At 30.0% G+C, this 26,971-nt stretch overlaps 1 protein-coding gene across 3 annotated transcripts in view; it reads left to right on the top strand.

Annotated features, from left to right (window-relative positions):
* The window catches only part of LOC111675074 (ADP-ribosylation factor-like protein 4A), a 39,259-nt gene extending 30,739 nt beyond the window's left edge, over positions 1-8,520 (top strand). For 2 of the 3 annotated variants that reach the window (XM_023435788.2, XM_046954813.1), the window contains one exon: positions 2,796-8,520. In XM_023435788.2, coding sequence (XP_023291556.2) covers positions 2,796-3,581 — 786 coding nt within the window. In that variant the 3' untranslated portion in view covers positions 3,582-8,520. The remainder of the gene's footprint in view (positions 1-2,795) is intronic. The other variant, XR_006941408.1, reaches the window with a different exon arrangement.
* Positions 8,521-26,971: the final 18,451 nt, after the last annotated feature.

Raw genomic sequence — 26,971 nt, 5'->3', positions numbered from 1 at the left:
ATGCATACACATATTTTTATAATCAGAATTTTTAATTTAATTTTGATTAGGGAAGCGGAGCTCCCTTTATGTACTCTAATTATAATAAAAAGCCCTAAACTTACTTAGATCGATTTCAATTTGAAAATTTTCAACAAATTTTAAAATTTATATATTTTTGTCATTCATACCTTTTTTATGTAGCTTAATTTAAAACTACATGCACCCCATATTTTTTGATGGTGGGTATAAAAATGGTTCAATAAGACATACTTATTTTTACAAATTTTATTTTTGACCTCCACAATTTTTGAGTAAGATGAATAAAACTTTGTAGATATATTTTATATTGTTTTCACTATAACGCTTACTCATTAATCATTGTGCCAAATATTCTTTCGAATATGCTAATATGTTATTTATGAACATTTATTCCTGCTTTTAATAAGAAACTAGTATTTGAGGTCTTCAGATTTTTTTCAACAGATGGACAAAACGTAATCGAAGTGTAATTAGGGATATAACTAATGTTTTTTATTTAATATAATTTTTGTAACCAGGCCCATAGGCCTAAATACAAAATTATGGGCTATTAAACATAAAAATTTAAGAAATTTAATAATATAAAAAGCTTAATCCCAAATTTTCATTCAAATTGGAAACTTGTTAATAGTTAAGTAATTTCACAGCTATTATAATATTCTACAAGTTTGTTTTTAAATATATTAATTGGAAAATTAAAACTCCTTAAGCTCCTCGGTAGAGAATTCCAATTTTCAATTCTAAATTTCTAATTTTGTGAAATTTTTGGCATACCACCACATGATAGCCAATGTTGTACAAGTAATGATAATATTTTTTTAGGTCAATTGAAATCAAAAACATCACATCATTAAAATTACGGTTGTTATTTTTTTACCGAAAAGTATTCTTTTGTTATATCGTAACTCAACACTGCCTATATCTTTTTTCCCAAATATACTATTTTACATCCCTAAATCAAAAAGTCCATAATATATATTTGTTGATCCTATTTGTTTTGACTATATCTCTGATTATTATAGTCCGATTTTAATGGTTTATGGAGCCTTCAAAAAATGAATTAAAAAAACAGTCAGACAGACATTTGATGCGTGAACTTTTTTTAACAACGGCGAAAAAATAATAACGTAGTATATACATATACACATGGTCAAAAAATACTTAGAATTGGAAAATTTTCCATTTTTTTATTTGGGAAAACATTTTTTAAATTAAATATATGATTTTTACGAAAGTAAATCAATGCATTTAAAAATTCTGGGATTTTTAAATTTTAATTTATTTTAGGCTTGGACAAAAAATAGGTGTATATGAGAAGACTTAAGATTTAAAGCAAACATTGACCAAGGCAGTGTTTTGAATAATTACTAATTCGGACAGTCGATAGCCTCAATATCCAACATTTATTTTTTTAATTGCTCTAATAATAAGCATGGCTTTGGACAGAACATTCCTTGTTTATTTTACCTTTATTTTGAAAAAATACCAAAATTACGGAATGAATTCTTTAACTTTTGGACTCTTTCAGTATATTTTTGTATCATTACTAAAGAACCCCTATTATCTTCGATCTTCAAAATACTATTTTGTCATCCTGTTCTCTACACCATGATGTCAAAATATTTCCTCAACTTGAAATTTGCGTGAATATTATTATTTTAGATATTGTAATCTGTAATTTTGCTTAAAGTAATAATTTTCAGGCCATTTGGGATAATATAGCATTCACAGTTACCCTTAAAATCCTTTTAGAGCAATTGATATGCCTCCATTAATAAAGGGCTATAGGATAATCAGCAGATATAGACAGTTTTTATTTTCACAAGGTCTCCTTATATTATTTTTGAGTTTAAATGATTTTTCTTGTTACAGGTACTTAACAACAATTTGCCCATCCTCTCCATTACAATGATGCTCATGATCTCCAGAAAAATTTTAGCACATTATAATTTATTTGTTATCAGTATTATATTACTGAATATCATATTTTCCCACGAAGTAATCAGGTTTTCTTATCTATAAAATACACCATTTTTTATCCAAGACTGAACAAAATTTAAATAAAAAAATCCCGAATTTTTTACAACATAGCTTTTCCCAAGTAGAATTTTTTAAATAATGTGGCCTCCGGTAGTTTGTGGTTAGGGTTCTAGTCTGGTAGACCGGAGGTGGTGAGTTCGATTTCCACCTGAGGCACTGGTTAAGAAGCGCAAAACAGGCCCCATAGAGGTCTAGGTGTATTTCTTCGGATTTGATGTATATATGTACATCCTCCTTTCAAACTAACTAACTAACTTTTAGATTTATATATTTATTTTATTTATATATTATAGTTTTTATAAACTTTTTATATGATCTCAGGCATTATTTGCTGTGTAATATCAATATTTTGGCATCTGTAGGCTTTGTATTACAAATAAATGAAATAAATAAGTAAAATATATGTTTTCCAAATAAAAAATCCAAAAGTTTCCATATTGAAATACATTTTTTCCATGTCTGTATATGTATGATAGAAGTTACAAGCGGAATGGGAATCTTATGTACTCTTCTTACAAATAATAATGCGTTTTAACATATCTTATGTATGGTTAAAACTGCACGTTTTTTTAAATATCTGTGGTATAAATAATTTATTTATTTAATTCGAACTATGTAATTTTAAAAAATATAAAAGTAACAAATGATTAATGTTAAGAAAGTGCAAAATATAACATTATAATAAAAAAGTTATTAATGCAAAAATTACATAATATTTTGTGTTGTGCTTTCAGGGTGTTCCGGTCCTAATATTGGCTAATAAACAAGACTTACCTGGTGCTCGCGAACCTAAAGAACTGGAGAAGCTGCTAGGATTACACGAACTGCTTACACCAAATTCTATCAATATAAGTTCGGTTCTAAAAACGTGTTCCTCTTCCACTGGCAATATTGTAGCTTCTACGAAAGCCATAGAAACTGAAAACGAAGAAGACTACGGTTATGGGGAAATAGGTGTTGGAAATACATCTTCTTCCGTTATCAATTCAAAGCTGTCTTCATCGTCACCATCCAATCAACAAAGCACCCGCGTAATTACTGATATGCAAAATAAAGCGCCCTCATTAAAAAATTATTCATCGACTTCACTACTAGACTCCTATCATTATCAACAACAACAGCAACTTAAATCAAATCAACAACATACTTCGCAAAAGTCGCTAGTTACGCACGAATTACAGACAAATTTAGTAACTCACCAGTCTTCTCCCTCCTCACTAGTATGTACTCCAACCTCATCCAATATACCCAGCAGCTGTAACATTACCAATAATACTAGCCATCATAATGACAATATTTCTAAATTGACACCATCTGCCACAACATCAAATATAAATAATTCTGCAATATTACAAAAGTCATGCAGTAATGCTAGCAACATTTCAACCCAATACAAGGGTTGGTATATACAACCTGCATGTGCTATTACAGGCGAAGGATTACAAGAAGGACTTGAAGCTCTATATGATATGATTCTAAAACGACGTAAAATTCAAAAGATCCACAAAAAGAGACGGTAATATTTATCAAAACTGGAAATATTGTAAATCATGTTAAATATTAAAAAAAAAAAATTTACAAATGTAATGAGAACTGGGCAACGCTTAGAACTTGATATTGTGATTTATAATGAAATACGTTTGCAAATATGTATTTGCGATTTCTATGTATCCAAATTAAAGATGGAACGGTCAAATTATATAAAAGTTCTGATAAATGATATGGTGTTCATATCTGAAATCAGTATCAATGTACTATGTGCGATTTGCTACACATAAATTTTTTTTCGACACTATGCTCAAGAAATAACAGTCGTAAAACATATGGGCATTACACGAGTCAATGACTTTGTTTTAGTAGATATTTTTAAATTAAGCAATTACTCATAATGATGATATAAAATGTTCGTACATATACCAGAATTTTTTTACGATTGAAAGTGAATTCCTTAATTTGTTCATTAGATATATACAATGTTGCCAAATTTAAAACGAAGTGAAATGTTTATATACAAGAGAAAGAGCTTAATAAACTGTTGTTTACTTCTATCATTGCACATGGAAGTTAGTGAATTAAAACAAATAAAAATTAAGTATGGAATCTTTAACAGATTCAAAGGAATTTGTTTTAAACCCTTCCCAAAGGAATCTTCTAAATGTTAAACATTGAAATGAATATCACTTTTATTTTGCACCAAGAAATTTATTTTATTTATTGGCATACGCATTTACAATAAACATACACTTATATACTCATTTACTTAAAGAGTAACCTAATTGAGATAACGTAATTTTCAGTAATTTTTTTATGTTTTAAATAACTGCACTTAATTTGTCACAAATGATTTTGTTATAAAAAAATTAATTTGTAGGAAGCTGATAAAATCGGGCTTTAGCGCCGTAAATACAAGTTATTTTTAAATCGAATAACTTGACCAAAATATTTAAAGCAAAATTCGAATGACTATGTCGGAATGATAATATTCTTTTAATGATACAACCAAAAGGGTTCAATTTATTAGAAGCTGACAGTTAATGACACTGGTCCTGTAAAAATTATTTTCCCCGTCCGACTACTATTACTTTAATCAATGCAGAATGCTCTACTATTTTGCCCACAAATAAAAAATACAGCATAAATAAAAAATACAAGTTATAAATATAAAAGTTGTATTTTAAAATGTCATAATTGGTATAATTTCACAATTTTAATTAACATTGCTGTACCTAACATCGTTGATTTTAGTTAATATTAATTAAAATTGTGAAATTATACCAATTATGACATTTTAAAATGCAATTTATTGTTTTGTAAATCATATAATTTCAAGTTCTCCAAGGCAAATATTTATAATATAAAAAAACTATTTAAAATGTCGTGGTAGCACCGCGGTATTTTTCGATACCAAAAAGTACTCAGAAAAGTACAATAGTCTAGCATTAAATGAGCGAGACACAAATATGTGCCTCTCATAAGTATTCGAATTTAGGTATCCTATGGAAAGAAACCAAATTTAATAATATTTTTTGTGTGCAAAATAAATAAATACATTTGTTATATCATCTAGGCAGTCCTTAGGTTTTATATCACAATTTTTATTACTTGAAAAATCTACATTTATTTAAATTAATTAAGCTTTTTTTTTAAAGGATGTCCATATAATTACCTCACAAAAGTATTAGAATTTTTCCTGTATTTCACATTTTATCATATTATACGAAACATAAAATTAGAATCTAATGTTTTTTTTTTGCTTAAAATTGTTTAAGGGGTTACTATCAACCGAAGGGATATATTTTTAGAGCCTTTATGTATTGCAAACTTTTCCGTCTAAAACATAACCTATGAGCAGTTGTTTTGACAAATATTACTTTTATCAAATGAAAACTTTTTAAAACATTGAAAACCATACCATAATAATATTAATAATATTTAAAAAACAAACCTTACAATTACCATTTACTTAAAAAGTACGATTTGATTATTTTATGGTTTTTGTTAATTGTATTTTTTTCACTTTTTACTTAGTTTTAATTGGCCAACACTCGGTTGAACCAAGAAATAAGTAACGTGACTGATTACTGAAACATGTAAAATTTGGATAAAACGTTGTTAAAACAAAGAATGTAACAAACTAGTATTTCTTAAAAAAATAACGTATCGGTTTAAACAAAGAATGTAGATCTTTGTCTGAAAGCACCGACCTAAGTATCTTATAAGGTTAACGGAACTTTTTAGTCAAATACTAGCAAGTAAAATAATTTTTAAAGTTTATATTTATGCTTCTAATGTTACCACATTTCACATCTTTTATAAAAAATACGTTCCGTCGCTAAAATGGCAACGTACAAAAACGTGACTGCGATGGTAATGCAGTATGCATACAATCGTAAAGCATTAAAATGAAATTGCATTTCTTTTTCTTTTATTTATGATTCAGTTTTTTGTTGAATAGATTTTTTAATCGAAATGCCAAATAGAGGTAAATACATACGTTTTGCAAATGATCTAGAAGCTGTTTGATCAGAATGGTGCCGAATTTTTTATTACAAAAAGGTAACAACATACATAAATATTTTAAATGGAAAATACAGAAACGCTGGTGTAAATGCCAAATAGAGGTAAATACATACGTTTTGCAAATGATCTAGAATCTGTTTGATCAGAATCAACACCTGTGGTGCCGAATTTTTTATCACAAAATGGTAACAACATACATAAATATTTTAAATGGAAAATACAGAAACGCTGGTATAGAAGACATTAAAATTGTATGTTCTAGTAGTGCCTCTTTGGTAGGAAGCTTTTGACCAATTCAATATAAAAATATAAAATAATAGTAGTCTACTGCAGTCGTCTACTGCATTAGAAAATACACAAAGTTTTAATAAATTGAGAGTATAACATAACAATAAAATGAAATATATTCTTAAAAATATATATAAAACTAAAATAGAGTGTGAAACATAATCCTACACATCAGAATACAAAAATAGTAATTGTAAAATAAAATAAAATTATTTTTAAAGATGTTCTTAATTGTAAATTAATTATATATATTAATATATTATTAAAACATTTACATTATAGATGAAATGTTAACCTTTATTGCCAATTTTTTAATAAGAAAATTGGCATTTTTATTTTCCTTCAATCTATAGGTAATAATAAACATTTGAACAAAACATTCAATAGAAATGGGCTGATACATAACTGAAATATTTTATATTTTATTTACAAACTAAATAGTTTTTTGACAACTTTTGAAAGTTGTTATATTTTCTTAAATTTTTAGTGGAAAAAAAATATTTTCAATAATTTTCGAGGAAGTTCTTAGATTTTTGTTTTCAAATTTAAACATTTTTAGAAAAGTTAAATAAAAAAATCGATGTTGTATTTTTTGATATTTATTGCAAAATGGTGAGGTTTATTTTTACGGAAACGTATTAAACAAATTATATTAATTGTGAGAATACGGTAGTAAGCAATGCCTCTACAATTAATAAAAGCGGTGCTTTATTTTTTCCACCGCTATATTTTTGAATAACTTTCCATGAAAGCGTTAAATATGCATTTATTTTGAAAATAATTTGATAAAAATGAAAATTTAAAATTTTCCAATTACAAAAATTTTAACTAAAAATGTACCACAAAATTAATTAAGTACAATATTACGATTTTGCAATTGTAGAATGGGAATTTTTTAGATCGGCATTAAAAATATTTTAATAACTTATTTTTTTGATGTATAAATGTGTGTTATTACCTACAGATGAAGAAAAATTACAATATATACAACTTTACTTCAATATGGAACTTTTTTTAAACTGGAAAACATTTCCCTAATGGATCAAAAATGATTATTTATGCAAAATTATGGACTGCCATTATTCCATTAGTTCTTCTAGTTTGCACGCATATTACGACTTGAAAAAAGAAATTACTAAAAGAGACAAAGTAAAACAATTCATTCTGAATTTAAAATAGAAATTTGTGTGAGGAGCGGGTTTCATTTGTAAGGAATAGGACTTGTTAAAAAGTGTTATTATATAACATTGTCATATAAATTACCCTTCCTTAATGTAGATTTCAACAAAACTGTGAATACACTATCTCATCGAATTTTGAGGGTGCTGTAGCTTAAGTGGTTATCATGTTGATCAATAAGCCTTATTTGGTTCGCGAGCCCTTGATTCGATCCCCAGCCGCTGCCAATCAACAACATCAATTAATGATAAATTGTTAGTATCTATTAGCCCTCCTTCGGGGGTATACTCTATAGAATTAAATCGTCGCCGAAGTAAAATAAATATAAATTGGCTATAAAAATAAAGCTTAATGTTAATGCGCCTACTCGACACCAGAGGCGCTGCAACACTGTCCTTAAAATAAACTTTACGTACAATTACAGAGTCGTAAATTAATAACGCTTTCTTCTATTCTCCACTTTCACCATCTTCCTGCTCTACTCAATCCCATTCCAAGGAAAGTAACATCAGGCATTAATACCTGAGTGTTACTTCTCTTAAAAAAATAACGGTAACAAACCGAGGAATGTTCTGTCTTTAGACAATTTCGTCCTTTGTAGCAATTATTGACCAAATTAAAGGTGGATATTGCGGCTGACAGTACTAAAAAATATTTATTCAAAATAACAAAAGTATCGGTGTATTTTTTCTTTAAATCTTAATTTTTCTCATATACACCATTTTTTTGTCCAATCAATGGATTTTTTACAGTAAGATTCACGCTGGCAGAAATCAAAATTTTTCCAGATTAAAAAACGCAAAAGTTGCTATATTAAAGTAAGTTTTTATAGATATATACATTTCTTTTTTTCTATACCAAAGAAACTTTTAGTTATTTTTAAATAAAAACAAAATATTATAAAAATGTATGTCTAATATATATCATTATTAAGTAAATAAAGTAAGAAAAGTGATGTAAGTTTTCCAAATTGTATTTTATATTTTAATGTTCATTTAACTACCTCCCAAAAACGCAGTAAGTATTTTAACCCTTTCACGCACAAACCTAAACTGCTGGATTTTTTATGGATTTAAATTAGCAGAATATTATCCTTTTTGGCATGTTGTCACATCAGTTTCTAAAAAATAACGTATTTTCTTTTGGAAATAACCATTTACTGTAGCTTATAGATATAGATCCTTATAGATATTGGAGTCGATTGTCTGTCTTCAATATTTCGGGAAGATTTAAAATCAGCAAAATCGGTCCATAAATAACGGAGATATGAGCTAAAATCTGAAACAACGTCTGAAAATTTCATCAAAAATTGAGATTTTTTTATTCATGCTCAGACAGAAAAAGCAAAAAACAAAATACATAATCATACGTTATATTTTGTTATTGTACGCTTGTTTACAAAGACAAGGCAGAGCCAGAGCACAGACAAGAAAAACACTAGTGTGTGTCGTTATTGGCTAGAAACATGAAATTATGTGGAGTCTGGCTTAATTAGAAGACATAAAAGAGAAATTTTTGGCACTTTTTCGAGTTTCAAAAGGAACTTTTTGAATTTTTTGCAATGACTGCAACGCTCATTAATGGCTTAAAAATACGAGTGTAGCGATGAAATTCGACACAAATAAATTTAATACGAACCAAATTCAGTCTACCAAATTTTATGAGGATTGACCCATAATTGATCCTACCCCTTATATAAATTACTTTAACGCTTATAACTGGCCTAAAAATACGAGTATATAGATGGAATTCGACTCAAACGAGCTTTGATGGTGGGTATATAAGATTCGGCATAGCCGAATATAACACTCTTACTTGTTGTTTTTCAAAAATACTTTTTGAATTGTTTATAATATTGAACCTAGAAATATTAAATTAAGTATGTAGAGTCTGAATTAGGTGAGAACCCATATAAGGGAACTTTTTGGTACTTTTTCTATTTTCAATAGTTCTTTTTGAGTTTTCTATAATAATGAACCCAGAAACATGAAATAAAGTATAGCATAAAGTATAGTATAAAGTGTGTAGCACGTATTAGTCGAGAACACATCAAAGAGGACTTTTTGGTACTTTTTTTTGTTTTTTAAAAGGTACTTTTTGAATTTTCAATACTATGAACCTAGAAATATGAAAATAAGTATGTAGAGTCTGAATCAGGTGAGAACTCATAAAAGGGAACTTTTGGGTGCTTTTTGATACTTTTTCGGTTTTCAAAGTAAGTGATGTAAAAGTGGACTTTTTATTAGGTACTGACTGTTTTTTTTAACACACCTTGGTAAGGGGATAAGATTCGGCATAGCCAAATATAGAACACTTTCTTATTTCATGTTATTATTTTATTTTTATCTTTTTTTACTTTTCATTATATATTTAATACTCTTTCTAAAAAATGTGTTATAATTATTGTTGTAGTAGCTTAACTATATATATATTATAACTATATATGGCCTAAAAGGTTCGGTGGTAATAAATGAAGAAATAAAAAAGGACTTAAACAAATTTGAACTATATTTGATATTTGTTCTTTAACATTCACTGTTACCAAAATGCTGTTTTCTTTTCAGGCATAAATGCTAGCCTTATTCTGCCTTTTGCCCTTCTTTGTGTTCTTTTGTGAAAAAAATTTAACTTTGTAAACGTATAACGTGTTCTTTTCAAATAATGTTATCTATATATATAAAAATAAATGTGTGTTTGTATATTTGAAGTTTATAGACTGAAGCTAGAGCTTAATCTTAATTTTAATTTTGCACGAAGAACTTTGACATCCGTGTAAAAATTTTGGGTAATAAATTGGCGGACTATCTATGAGGGGAGCGACACCACCCCCATATGAATTAAAAAAATCGTTTATCTGGAAAACTAATAGAACTATATTCTTTAAATTGTCCACTAATAACTTTAACATTCATCTGAACATTCAGGGGAAAAAAGTGCGGACTTTCACCGAGGGGTCGAGGGCACCTCTATTATCCAACAATCATGAACAATTAGAACAAATCAAAAAGGGTGATTCCCGTAAAACGAAAAAACTAAATTGGAAAATAAGAGACAAACAACATTAAACGATTATTTTTAGAAATTATATAACATGAAATCCTTATATACTGTTTTCTGACAAAATTTTTTTGTCTATATTTTTGAATCATTTATGAATATAAAATCCTTGAATTATTTCATTTTTATATAAATATGTACATATTCATTTATTATTAAATAAAAATATCTATTAAAAAAGTAGAAAAAGTTGGCACTCAATTAACCGGGAAAATCGGTTATACAGAATGCTTCCGGTCCCGACCATCACGGAAAATCGAGGTCCCACTGCATATCGTACTATTGGTTCATTATTACACCTAGTCCTCATATAACTGAACTCCCCGAATAGCGCTTTTAATTTCATAATTATGTTTAATATACTTGTATCTCGATAAAAAACGCTGCAAAACCAAGTTCCATACTTGATGGCCCTCAAGAACTTTATAATTATAGGTCCTCATTGGACCCTAGCTCCATCATTACGAAAATTTTGCAATGTCATTTATACTTATATAAAACTTATTTGTACTAATTTTTAAAGATACATAATTATGTCATAAAAAGCCCAAATAGGGAGGTAAGGTTGTATGGGGGCTTGGTGAAATAATTGACCGATTTCAACCATTTTATAGGCTCCGCCACTGTGCCAAAAAAATGCTTGGTCTACATTTCATCAAATTATCTTGAAAATTGCGACATGTAGCTTGCACACAAGTTTTACATGGACAGCCAGCCGGACAGACGGACGGACTGACATGTCTTAATCGACTAAAAAAATGATTCCGAATCGATCGGTATACTTTAATTTTTGTGTGTTACAAACAACAGCTCAAACGTATAATACCCTCCCCGCTATAGTGGTGTAGGGAATACAAATCACAAAGCAAGTGTGAAATCCGTTGGTGGTATAGTGATGGTGTGGGGTATGATGTATGTAGCAAGTTTTAGAAATATTACATTCGTGAAAAGACAATAGACAATATAATTAACTAATTGTTTAAAACTAAATTTCTAAGACAATGCAGTAAAATTAATCATAAGAGACGATTTGCAGCAAGTTTATGATTACAACACAAATCTTTCAACGAAAGTTACTTGGCGTATGGGTGGTGGTGATGGACCATTTGTCCTCTTTCAGCTATAAAGTCACTTAAGCTAAGGGAGGGCAGTTTGTCCACCATCTGAGAAAATATGTTCCCCATGAACCAAAAACTACAAAAAAATAAAGAGATAAATGAAGGGTGAATGAGAAGAATGTACTCGGAAAGAGCTCGAAGTTACCTCAGCCTTTAAATATACAGTTCACAAAAATAAGTATACAGAAATACGATTGGTTTTATTTAAAAAACATATTATTTTTTCAAAAAATATGAAAGTAACACATTTATTTATTAAAAACAATTATGATAATTATTATTCACTACTTTTTTTCTTCATATTTTGGTTCTTTAATTTCTCATTTAAGCTAAAGTTAAAAGGTGCAAAATTTACGTCACAAAAGTAAGTATACAGATCATTTCAATATATACAGTGTCTCTCATAAGTATTCGAATTTAAGTATAATGTGAAAAGAAACCAAATTTAATAACATATTTTGTATGCAAAATTAATAAATTAATTTGTTAAATTGTCTAGACAGTCCTTAGCTTTGATATCACGCTTTTTAAAGCTTTAAAAATTCACATTTACTTAAATTGATTTTGCTTTATTTAAAAAAAGTTCATAAAATTATTATGATTATAATTTCTGTAATTCATATTTTACTATATTATACGAAATACAAAAATTATAATTGAATGGTTTTTTTGCTAAAAATTGTTTTAAGGGGTAAATATCAACCGAATCGATATAATTTTTGACCATTTGGTCCACAATTTTGGGGCATTTGTACCATCTTTTTAATGTAATGGCGATTTTTGGCCATATTTGTATTTTTCTCCTTTTTCCCAGAGATAAAATCAAAATTTGTTATTGGGATTTAATATACCCCTTAGGGTGTCCAAAAATAATATTTTTGTTGCAAGAATCCGTATTTAAACCTACCAGGATATATTATTGGAATCATTCTTCTATCGCTAATTTAATTTATTGGAACTCAAGTCCGTTTTTATAATACTAGGGTCAAAAATTTTCGTGGAAACTTGTCTTCTATATATTGTTTTAGATATCAGCTGTTATACATTTTAAGTTTTCATTATATTGTGGAAGTGTACAACTCCAAAACATGCCTCGCAGAAACGCCATTCAATATAGTGGAATAATTCTTTTTATAACCAATAGCCTCTAGGCTGAATGTCACCATATCATTATGGTCTAACTCAAAAATATTGATATCTATTTAAATATTATCTACTATGATCAAAATAAGCCCAAAATTTTTTACATACAGTGTTGTTGTAATGGGCAACATAATCGTGAATGTTATGAGTAGTAAAAACTAAAATCTACTGTATAGGATGACGTTTTGTTAAGGCATGTTTTGGAGTTGTACACCGCTACGATGTCTTGAAAATTTAAAATATATTAATGCTAATATCTATAATTATATATACTAGCCAACTGTGTCGGAAAATATTGATCCTAGTGGTCCGAAAAGTTACATAAGATCCAGATAATTCAATTAGAAACAGAACTATACCAAAAATATATCTTGGAATATTTAAAAACAAAAATTAGTATTTTTAGATACCTCAAGGAATCTATTAAATCCCAATATTAAATTTTAGTTTTATCTCTTAAAAAAATAGAAGAAATGGCAAATATGGTCAAAAATCATAATTTTAATGATATTATATAAAAAGATGGTACCAATGCCCCAAAATTGTGGGCCAAATGGGCCAAAAATATATCCTTTCGGTTGATAGTAACCCCATAAAATAATTTTAAGCAAAAAGACCATTCGATTCTATTTTTTGTGTTTCGTAAAATATGGTCAAATATGAAATACAGGAAAAATTCGAATACTTTTGTGAAGTAATTTTATGGACTTTTTTTTAAGTAAATGTGAATTTTGTAAATTTTAAAAAGCGTGATATCAAAGCTAAGGACTGTCTAGACAATTTAACAAATTAATTTATTAATTTTGCATACAAAATATGTTATTAAATTTGGTTTCTTTTCACATTATACTTAAATTCGAATACTTATGAGAGACACTGTATTTGGTTTAATGATATTAACAACATTTATGATACTTTTACTTTTATTAATATAATTACTTTTTAATAAAATATTTTTTACACAATAACTTGGAAAAAATCTACTTTTAGTTCCGAAATCTTGAAATTTGGGCCGATTGGCTCAGGAATTAATTAGTAGAACAGTGTTTTCTCATTTCTACGATTTTTTCCACTTTAGACCCCGGATTGTGGATCTGGTGGTCATTGAACCCTCCAAATGATGAATTGGAAATAGAATTTTTAACTTTTGAAAAGAGTTGTTATTTCGAAATTAATGTTATATGCATTGATTTGGCCATTTTGAACATAGTACGTTCTTAAAAACCCGAAATTTAACTCCGATTTCTTAAGACTTACAACATAAACTTTAAAATTTGGATAATTCTATATATTTTCTTTAATTTAATACTCCGATTTCCAAAGCATACAATAATGCTACCAATCATATCTTGATATACTCGATACAATAACCATGTTTTATGGATCGGACATTTTATTTGTTCTAGCAACAAATTAAGATGTGTCCGTGTTCAAAATTGTTCGTATTCATACCACCAATTGATCCTGATTTAATATAAAAATCTTACTATTTTGGACAATAATCAATTTCAGAACCGATATGTAGTGTAAGTTATTGACATGGTCACCATTCGACAATTATTGGTATTATTTAGGAGTGTGTAATGGATGATTGGAACCAAAAAACTTGTTTATATTAATGGATACTAGTGCAAATATTATTAATATCGCATTTTAAGATATACATTTTAGGAAATCGCCGTTAAATATCGAATATTAACGCTATACTATGTTAAAAACGGCAATGTTCCGCAATGGCTTGTAATTATTGTAAAGAAACAATTTAAAAGTTAAAATATCGTCTTCCAATGGGACGGATATTATTGAATACCCGATCCAAAACTCCGGGGGTTTAATGTTCTTAAATAGGAAAAAATGCCTATAAATAATATTCAGATCAATTACCAAAAATTTCATTTTTTCGGAACAAAAAGTGAATTTTTTCCATGTTATAGTGTACAGAATATTTTATTATAAAATAATAATATTCAAACATGTAAAATTTTCATGAATTTTGTTAATATCATTAAGCCAAATACATATTGAAATTATCTGAAGGATAAGTTGAAAAAGATGCTTCAGGAAATAATAGTTAGTCAGACTCACGACACTCCAAATGAATAATCGGACTCACTCATAGGATCTGAGGCAAAGAGGATCAGGTCTCCCGAGAAGTTGACAACTGAGAATAAACCTAAGAAGAAAAAGAGCTTCCAGTTTTCTAATACACATTCCAAGCCGAGCCACACTCAAAGGAACCTCAAGTCAGAATCTTGCGAGCTAGGTGACAAAGCCAAGCCAGATATTTTGAAGGCAATAACGTCGCGAAATCAACCTCGAAGAAGCCCCGAAAAACGAGAAAGGAGAGGTGCAGACATCTTACGATCTTTGCTACGCAGTATACGGTGCGGTGCCGACAGGCCAAATTCCAATAGAACAACAGAGTAAAATAGAAGACCTCAACAATAATATAGTGGGCCACGGAATCGCTTCAAAGGTCAAACAACCAATAGAGAGCGTGAGCTGCTCAGTAGCCACTACTTGAGGAGTCAGGAAGTTACCACTATCTCGCCAAAAAAAGTGCAGCTGGCTTTTCCAAAAGCCAAAAGCTGGCTTTTCCAAAAGGCGCCGATTGAAAGAGCTGTCAAAACCGGCCCCGATAAGGACACAAAAACACTTAAGACGGTACCCATAGTATCATTAGCAAGAACTGGTAATTTTGAGAAGTCAAATCCAAAAAGGGAGGAGGAAATCACCCACTCGCCCAAAGATAAAACAGCAGTGCTTTCGAAAATTGGAAAGGAGCGAGCTTTAATCCAGAAATCTTGGACGATTCGCAACAAGGTTTCTGTGTTAAATCACATAAATTTCCAACTTTTTTACGCTGATACAGGGTCTTGACCGTGAACATGTATCTTATGTCACAAGAACTTATGTTTTCTCCTTCCAACAGGATGCAATGATTCAAATTACTTGTGTGGAGGGATGGGGATGCTCTCAATACCTTGCTTCCTGGGCAAGAAGATACCGGAGACAGACAATGTTAAATACTTAGGAAACTAAAAGTTTGATACCACAAAGAGGTGCTGGGCGATATGTAGTAGAACTATAAGCATGAAATGGGGTCTTAGTCCTAGTATGACAAATTGGTTTTATAAAAGTGCAATAACGGAATGCGTAAATTGGATTAGAATAAATATGGTAGCCTTTAATCAGGTGATAGAAATAAATCTAAGACCGTATTGGATAATGTAACAGCTTAATAGTGAAGGGAGCTTGAGGTTGTTAACCTTACAAACGCAAAACCATTTGACGCAACAAAAGCTGAATTAAAAATATGGGTGAGAGAATCCCATTAAGGCCTCTTGGAGTAATGCAACGATGGGTAGAACCATAAAGATCCTATGGCGTGACCCTGATGAGAATAAGACGAGAAATCTCCTCAAAATGAGCAAGTCTGAAGTTAGTATGATGATACGTATTCTGAGTGGACACACAGGATTACGAGTAAAGCATGTGGAGAGGACAGTGAAACTCTGGAGCACTTTCTCTGCCACTGCTAGGCATTGGTCGAAGTTAAATCCAAGTATCTTCGAAGAAGTTTCTTTCTGGAAATACCATTCTTGACTAACACTTATTGGAAAATGCTTAGATCGGAAACTCAGCTTCTTGGAAACTGAGTTTCCTGGGCGAATTGTTTTTGAAGTTAAATTTAAAAGTGTTATTATTGACCTTCAAGTCATTTTCTGAAGTGGAGTTTATATTGGGGCTAGGGTGAAATGTTTTTTAACTTAATTCCGGAATATTTTTACTTTTTTGCAAAAAAAATATTTTTACAATAGAGCTCAAAGGGGAGTAGGGGAAAATAGGGCCTATCCTTATATGTACATATTAGTAGAGGAATTCACGTTTACTTCAAAGTTATTTATGTAGAATTTAAAAGTGTTATTAGTGTTTATATGTGAATTTTGACATTCTAGGGGAGATTATATGGAGGCTAGGGTCAAAGGAGGCTCGATCGTTACTAAAATTGGTAGTATCATTTAAAGTTCTATGAGACTATAGAAGTATGAATGTATACTCGGGCATAGCCGACCATATGATACCCTACACCCGTCAGTATGATTAAAATGGGGATTTAAAAAAAAAAGCATTTGATTTGGTTTTTAACTTTATTCCGGAATATTTTTTACAAGAGGGCTCAAAGAGGAGTAAGGGAAAATATTGGCCTATCCTTAGATTATAGAGGAATTCACCTCTACTTCAAAGTAATTTTAATTTCAAGTCATTTTCTGAAGAGAGTTTGTATGGGGGCTAGGGCCAAATGAGGCAGTATCATTACATAAATCGGTAATGTTATTAAAAGTTCTATAAAACTATGTTTTGCGTTTAACTTAATTATGAGCCCAAAGACCCTTTTCGGAGGGTACAGTTGTATGGGGGCTAGGCGAAATAATGGACCGATTTTATTATAGGCTTCGTCCTTGGGCCAAAAAATGTGTGTGCAAAAATTCATCAAACTATCTTGAAAATTACGCACAAGGTTTACATAAACAGCCAGACGGACATAACAATCGACTCAAAAAAAAGAAACGATTCTAAACCGATTTATATACTTTAAGGTGGGTATAGGACGAATATTTTTGTATGTTACAAATATCAGCACAAACCAAATATACCTTCCCCACTAAAGTGGTGCAGGGTATAATCAGTACAGATAAAAATGTTAATATTTGTTACACTTATTTTTTAATATTATATGTGGCATCACTTGGATTATTTATACCCACCGCTCAGTGCTAAAATTTAGCAAAGATATTTTAATTTAATGCAGGTTGTTTGGTACTGAAAATGGACAATATTGGTCCACGATTTCGCCTAACCCCCATTTAAGGTCCCCTTCAGAAAATGACTTTAATGGTCATAACTGGCTAACGGAACTACATATAGCGGTGAAGTTCGGCACAAACATGTCTTATAAGAACCCAAATTTTATGAGCATCGGCCCATAATTGACCCTACCCGCCATATAAGGTCCACGTTAGAAAATGTCATTAACGCTAATAACTGGCTAAAGGAAGCGTATATAGCAGCATATTTTATAAAAATTTTAATTTCATTGTATAATTTTATGAGAAACGGCCCATAATTGACCCTACCCGCCTTATAATTTCCCTTTAGAAAATGCCTTTAATGCATGTAACTAGCTAAAGAAAATGGCAGAAAATGACTTTAACTCTCAGTACTGCCTTAAAAGTACGGATACAGCGATGACACTTGAAGCAAATATGTTTCATACAATCCAAAATATTTCTACCAAATTTTTTGAGAATCGGTTCATAATTGACACTAAACGGTCATTAATTGCTGAAAAATAAGAGTATAGAAATTCGACATACATAAATAAGTTTGTTACAAGACAAAATCTCTCTGTTAAATTTTATGGTCCATTATTGACTCTTACCCCCTATTTAAGGTTCCAAAAAAAAAAGACTTTAACGATCATCACTGTATAAGGTCCCCTCCAGCAAGTAACTTTAACGATCGACTGGCTTAATAAGTTTCTTAGAAGACATAATCTCTCTGCCAAATATTATGAGGATTGGATTATAATTGACCCTACCCCTAAATAGACTTTATTAAAAAAAATACGTAAACGCTAACTACCTGGAAAATGCGAGTGCAACGAAGAAATTGGAGATAACTAGGTTAATTATAAGCCAAAATCTCTCTACCAAATCTCATGAAGATCGGTTCATAATTGATCAGAAAATTACTTTGATTAATAAAAGCAGTGCAGTGGTAAAATTTATCATAAACAAGTTTTATAGAAACAAAAATATTTCGAAAATCAAAATCGGATGTATATTGTAAGAGTAAAAGAGGTCATAAAAAATCGTTTTACCTATTAATTAGATAGATATTATTTGAGCCAAATTGTATTCTATAATACTACAATTTCACATAAAAATTACTTCCTGAAAATGACTTCAGATGTAGTGAATTTAGAGTCAAAAAAGGACATCCCTCCTATGAAAAGCCTGTGTTAAAATCATAACTTCTTCAGGTCTTTTTCAGAACACCCATGGGGTAAATTCTATTGGACAATTTTTTGAGTTACATTTAGAGGTGTTATGCAGATCCAAGTGGATATGCAGACTTGCAATAATTTACGTGGCATCTCAAAAACATATCGTCTCCTAAAACGCAAACAGGCCTAACTAACAAAAAATTCAAAATCGACTTTTTCATTGATTCTGATGTACTGGATCAAAACACATCTACACACAAGAAAATTGACTCATATGACCGAAAATAGAGACTTTATTAACAGAAAACAAACGGCCCTATCTACAAAAGCGGTTATATGATAAACGCTAAAATACCTAACTAACCGCTTATATATGCAACATTAGAAATTGTCAAAACAACTGATAGGTTTTATCGCTAAACTATTTTTTATTGAAGAATTATAAATTGTAAACATTTTAAGACAATTTACCAAATAAAATAATTTCATCTTAAAAGAGTTTTAATTGATATTTACATACATAATATATATAGAGAGTTCTGAAATAAAATATCAATAAAAATTGGTTGAATTAAAACTATAATGTCTGAACTAAATATGGATTCTAATGCATAAGCTAATTTTAAAAAGACGCATCAAAATTTGAGACATTGTAGTCAAAAAAAACAGAGGGTAAATATCATGGCTCTTTTAAAGGAAACGTAATTGTGCGCAAGTCTAGAGAAATGAAGGATACCTGTAAGTCTAAGTTTTGCGAAAAAAGCTCAATTCGACATTGTTCATATTTTACCGAAGACATTCGTAAAAACATTTTTGACTCATTATGGAAAATGCCGTGGGATAGCAAACAACTTTATGTTAAAAGCCTCGTTGAATGTTCAAAAAGACAACGTATTTCTGCCTAGAATTCCAAACGATTAATCACAAAACATTACTTATTAAAGCACGACACAAATCGTATCCAAGTATGTAGACAAATGTTTTTGTCTACATTGGGCTTATCAGAAAAAATGATACGATCATGGGTATGTTTCATTAACTTTGATTTTCTTCAAATAGTTTCTGAAGAAGCAAGAGGTAAAGTTCAACGAGCACAATATAATATAAAACTAAATTATTTACGAAAATGGTTAGAAGATTTACCTTAATTAGATTCTCACTATCGTCGTCAATATAGCAAAAAGATATATTTTGAAGCAGATTTTAATAGTTATAAAGAGATATATGATCTTTATTTAGCCTCATGTAATGAAAATAATGAAAATGAAATAGGGTCTGTATCGTTTCCCAATTGTTTAAAATATCAAATTATGCTTTATTTAAACCTCGAAATGATCAGTGTGACTTATGTTTGTCTTATAAGGCAAATAACCTGTCAAAACAGTAATTTGAAAGTCATCGAAATGAAATTGACAAAATGAGATGTAAAAAAGAACGAGATATTGAAAGTGCTAAATCAGGATTATGTTTACTGATTTGTATTGATATGCAAGCAGTAAAGCTTTTACCTCAATCCAAAGCTAACTCATCTTTTTATAAAATGAAACTTCAGGCTCATAATTTTACAATTATAATATAATTAACCATGAGTCCAATAATTATGTTTTACGTTTATGTTTTCCTGAAACTCATCATATTATTATTTATTCCGATTGTTGTTTTTACCAAAATCGAAATGTTGTGCTTTCAAATGCTTTGGTTTCCCTATGTGTGAAAAAAGACATTACCATAGAGCACAAATACTTGGTGGTTGGGCATACACAAATGGAATGTGACTCAACACATTCACTTATTGAAAGAAAAATCAGAAATAAACAAATAAATATGCCTTTCGAACTAGTTAACTTAATTAAAACTGCTCGGAAACACCCTTTTCCTCTTCAAGTACACCATTTAAATTATGATTATTTCCTTAATTATGAATCTGTTCCTCAGCGGTGTTCATCTATAAGACCAGGTAATAATATAGTTTTTAAAAACTCCATAAATCATAAAAATTATATATTATTTAAGGAAAAAAAAAACGAGGGTATCCTACTGTCAACATTATACGAGCATTGGCTTACGAACAAACTGGGACTATATACTTTAAAACAAATATAGATGAGAATTATGCACAGCTTCCACAAAGAACTGGAAATAAAATAAATATTATTTTACCTTCCAAGTTACACGAACAAAGATTAAAAGTTTCTAAAAAGAAATGGCAAAATCTCCACGATCTAAACAAATTGCTACCTTTTAAAAATTAAATTATATTTCTTAAAACCCATTACCTTTTATCTTAATTTTTGCAATTAATTAATTATTTTTTATTTAAGTTTTTATTCCTTAATGTTGATCATACAGTATTAATTGAATTAACAGCAATATGGATACTTATAATGTTGGAAGCATTTACTCTAATTTATAATATTAGATTATTAATAGAAATATTGTAAAAGAGATCAATAGAGTCCGACCGAACTCAAAATTTCGTTCGGTACCAAGCACCGAACCCGAACTTCGGTAAATTTTAAAGTTCGGCCGGACCCGAACTTTGTTCGTTTTTCAAAGTTCTCTGAACACGATTTTTTCTTCAATAAAAAACGCATTTATGATTAAAAAGTAATAAATTTATAACATTTAAAATAAAAATATGAACATCCGGAAGATTTTTTGAAGAGGGTCTTTAATTAGCAATGGGCAAATTATCAACTAATTCCGAATTCCAGAGAGTGATACATTTCTAATAACCAACAATTTTGTGAAATGCATATACCTTAATACTTTTATTTTTCGTTTTTAAGCGATTTATTGACAATGATATAATTCTCTGTAAGAGCACTGTAAGATCAAAGACATGGTTGTGGTTAAAATTATGATTGTAGTGCAAACATATTATCGTTATTGTAACAATTTTAAAATATCATATAATGATTAAATACCGTCAAAATATTTCATCATGATATTTTTTATTTATCATAATATTGTTATACATGATCATATTATATTCCAAGGTAATCAAAATTTCGTTTTAAATATGTATCGAAATTAAAATGATTTTTATCGAATCAATAAAATTACAGTTTCTAAAAAAATTAAAAATATATATAATATAAAGATAATATACTTACAATACTTAATTAATTTCACAAAAATACTAGTATTTTTATGCCTATTATGAACGTTAGTCATTTTCTAAAGCGAACCTTATATGGAGGCCATGTAAACCGATTTTGTCCATTTTGAATACAAATCAAACTACAACAATAATTTAGGTCCTATCGTTTTTTCAAGGGACTGACTGACATGTCTAGATCGTTTGAGAATAAGGACCTAGAAAATTTCGATGATACAAATGAGATCAAAGATTTATAATCGAAACTATATAATTCATGTTAAATGTTTCACTATTCTTAGCTTTTTAATCACTTTCTGGTTAATAGTTTTTCAAATCAGCCAAAAAAAACGAACAGTTAAAACGCGTTTTGTACCTATGTATATCGGACATTTTTTGTACAGCCAGGATGTATGATAACTTCTGTAAACAAATTTTCAGAATTTTTAACACTTTATGATGTTGTAAAAATATGATAAATAAACATTTTTATTTTTTTTATAAAAAGTTTGGCGTTCGGTCAAAATTTCGCCGAACACCGAATATTGGTTGAACCTCACTTTTTACCGAACTCCGAACCCGTACCCGAACGTTCGGTCGGGCACTAGAGATCAATATAATAATAGTTGTATGAGAATTTTAGTTAAATATAATATTTTTTCTAATAATGCATTTTAGTTAAAAATTTTACTGATTACTGAAAAAATTTCAGTATTCAGTAAGATTTGCATTACCAATATTTTTTTTACTGTTTAGTGAAACAATTTTCAGTAACCACTAAAGATACATATAATGAAAACTGAATTTTTTCAAGTAACCAGTAAATTATACTGCAGTGTGCCCATGCATTTGATAAAAGCAAGAATGAAGAAATAGCTATCTGAACTCCTTTTGACAATTTTTGCTGTGACCAATAGTTAAGAATTTACATTCATTGGAATGGAACCCCGTATCAGTAAAAAGTCCAACTTTGACCTCCTTTTAGTCCGCCAGGTCTTGACAGATAGAGCTGACTATCCTACTATCCCATAGTACTAACTTTGGTGCAAGTTTCGTCAAATTCGATTTTTTGAGTCACTTGACATGAAATTCACCACATAAACAAATAGCTTTTAGAGTTAACATATTCCCTATATATACAATGAGTGTAACTTTTCACCTACTGGTCCTAGCAAAGGAATTCCGATAGGAATTCATTCTTACAAAAAAAGGGTTTTTTTTCTCTTTTTGCTTAAAAAATGCTTATACAATTTCCAGGAAAGGCTTAATCGTATCATAATGGGATGTGAGTGGGATATCTATCAAAAAAGTATTTTTTAACACAACAATGAAATTACAGTAAATTTATGATTTTTGTGTTTGTGTTTTTGTGTTCTTGATGAAATTATACAATACGAGTATTTTAATGGTATTAGTTATCTTGTAAAAAGAACTATTATTAAAGCTCTGAAGGATAAGTATCTATGCTTGAAATTAGTTCACTCTTTGAGTGAAATTTTTGATTTTTGTGTGAAGAAATATCAACCATCTCTTTCTCTCACACATAAAATCAAAAGTTTCTTAACAAAACTTTACCAGTGTGAACCAGGTCTAAGGAAACACTCATATGTAGGAACAACAAATACAAGCTCCGTTATTTTAAGAAAAGTATCAGCATTTGTCATGTAAACAGCGGGTTAAGGTATTATGTGACAAAGTGAGCAAATATAATTTATTTGGCTCCGATAACATAAATTTATCACTTAATAGCATAGACATTCTCTTCGACCAACGGTCAGATATGACAAAAAATCCATTTTGGTGCGGTGAAAGAAGCCAGATTTTTGCAATGAAATCATATGTCAAGCATTACAATAATGCGGTTCTTTTTCGTAACTCTTTGAATGTGGAATTCCTTTGTGAATCATATTCCATACAAATTTTACTTAATAACAACTTTCGCGAGTAATGTAAACTCCAAAAGTTACCCATATGTTCATTTGTGAAAATGGAAACGTCCACCGACATCTTTCGTGAGCCGATTTTTAAACCACCATTAAAAAAAAGATGGGGGTATATTGATTTTGTCATTCCTGATTTTACTGAATTTTATGAGGATCGGTCCATAATTAACCCTACCCTCCATATGAGGTTCCCCACAGAAAATGACTTTAACTTTAAAATATTATTATAGCACTAAAATCCGACACAAGTTTATTTCTTATGCGCATAAATATCTCTACTGAATGTTATGAGAATCGGTTCATAATTGACCCTACCCACATATAATGCCCCTTAAGATATTGAATTTAACGCACATTACCGAGTATAGCTATAAAATTTGATGCACAAAAGTAAGTTTCCTACAAACCAAAATTTCCTAATAATATCAACCTAATGTTTATATGAGAGAATTCCAGTTACTACTTACGGTTTGATGGTGGGTATTTAAGATTCCACATAGTCGAATTAAACACCTTTACTTGTGGTACTTTTCCATTAAAAGACACTATCTATTTCCTTTTCATGATTTTTTTTAAGTAAACTCATGTTTCAGAGTTTTGTTTTTATTAGATAATAATTTCATCATGAATCCTTCATTAAAAATCATAAGTTTACTGTAATTTTTGTGCATTTTTAGTGTTCGCGGAAGAAGTTTACTATTTTTTAGCAACTTTATGTAATAGAAATTGAAATAATATGTAATATTATGTAATAGAATACGAAACAAGCATAATCAAAGATCATATCACCAAGTGTTGCAGTTTTTGTGCTCGCTATTGTATATATGTATGTATGTATGTATGTATGTATGTATGTATGTATGTATGTATGTATGTATGTATGTATGTATGTATGTGTGTATGTATGTATGTATGTATGTATGTATGTATGTATGTATGTATGTATGTATGTATGTATGTATGTATGAATATATATTATTTCAAATCCAAAACTTAAGTTTTTGTGTTAAAATATTTTTTTTTTACATATGCCCCTTGTATCCCACTAAGTGACCCCAAGGCTCTGTAAGGAAACGGTCTAAGCTTTCTATTGAGTAAAAAAAATACAACAAAAACGTCCACTAAAAAAATAAAAAAAATAAAAAAATATTTGGATAGAATGAAGAAATAGCTATCTGAATCCTTTGGACAATTTTGCTAGGACCAACAGGTGAAAAGTTATACTCATTTGAATAATACCCTGTATGACCAAAATGTCCTACTTTGACCCTCTCTGGCTCCGGCAGTTTTTAACCGATAGAGTTGAAAATTTATGTCTAGCCTACAATCCCATAGGACTAACCTTGGTGCAAGTCGGAAGACATCGATTTTGAAAGTTGGGTCAGTTAATGTGACAAAAATATAGGTTATGTTAGGTTAATAGGAGGATGTACTACATCAAATCCGAAGAAATACATCTAGGCCACTATCGTAGCTGTTTCATGAAAAAAATTGTTCACTTAATGTGTTATTTTTCAATAAGAATATTCCAATCAGTGTTAGGTCAGCGTTGGCTTAAATAGTATTACGACATCGTACCAAATTTTGTCTACCAAATTTTATGAGGATCGACCCATAATTGACCCACCCCCTTTTTAATGGACCCTACCCCCCTTTTTAAGATTCCCTTCAGAAAATTACTTTAACGCTTATAACTGGGCTAAAAATGCGAGTATATAGATGAAATTCGACATAAGTAAGTTTCATTCGATTTAAACGAGGTTTGATGGTGGGTTTAAAGGAGTTGGCATTATACTCAAAAAGTTTAAATAGTATGCGAAGAGTCTTACCAAGGTTCCGGATCTCACCTAATACCCAAGGATTCTTCTGGGCAGATCTCCGCTACCGCAGAGGGCAGCTGTCCTCGAATCCTCTATGCTTCCACATTTAAAAGTGTCCTGACGTAAACTGTTCTTTAGTAAGGTATCGAACATTGTCCAATTAGTTTTAGACTATTAACTTTTCCAGATTGCTTATTTTCAATACCAAACTGCCTAGGACAATAATAAATATTTTGGGTGAATTTCGTTAGTTTTTGTTGCTTCGTTAGATCGACTCAGAATTTCATAAGATCCAAGGTCTCAGATGAATATTTCTTGGTGTTACACACGTAATGACAGTGTTATATGTACCCCCTATAACCACTGATGGTGGTGGAGGATATAAAAATATCGGCGCCGTGTTATAAAGCCATAGGTAATGAAGCCATATGGTTATATTTCTCATTTCATTGAGAAATAAGGCCATATGACTTTATTTCCATGTAAGGAATGAAATAAAACCATTATGATGTTATTGCTCATTTAATTTTTTTCATAATTCAAATTTATTTACAAAAAAAAATGTAGTTCAGTGTACTTTATATAACGAATACGGAATACTTTATATAGTGACATTTTTATAAAAAACTGGGTCGCGCATCGAGTGGGGCTCCAAAGTTTAATACATTTCACTTTAATCGCTTAATAAAAATTTTCTAAATAGCCGGCCTACGACCGGGCGCAAGGCCTTTCTCCTCTATGGTATGTCCAACAACGGCTTCGCTTAATAAATATTTCTTAAATAGCCGGCCTACGGCCGGACGCAAGGATTTATAACTCTATAATATGTCCAACACCGGCTTCGCTTAGTAAAGATTTCCTAAATAGACGGCCTAAGGCCGGGCGCAAGGACTTTCTTCTCTATGGTATGTCCAACACCGGCTTCGCTTAGTAAAGATTTTCTAAATAGCCGGCCTATGGCCGGCCGCAAGGACTTTCTTCTCTATGGTATATTTAACACGGGCTTCGCTTAGTAAAGATTTTAAACATATATTTTTTTATTTCGTGATATAAAAGTAATATAATGAAATAACTTCCCAAAAATATTTTTAGGGATTTATTTCATTTCTGAATTTTGAGAAACTATTGGCAACTGATTCTTTTGGCAATTTGTAACCGTAACTATTTCACTGTTATGGCGTATTTTTCACTTTGGTTACTATTAGTTTATGGTGATATTGCACTTGGGTGTA

Source organism: Lucilia cuprina, chromosome X (assembly GCF_022045245.1).
Source record: "Lucilia cuprina isolate Lc7/37 chromosome X, ASM2204524v1, whole genome shotgun sequence".
Lineage (NCBI taxonomy): Eukaryota > Metazoa > Arthropoda > Insecta > Diptera > Calliphoridae > Lucilia > Lucilia cuprina.
This window is presented reverse-complemented; position numbering and strand designations above follow the sequence as displayed.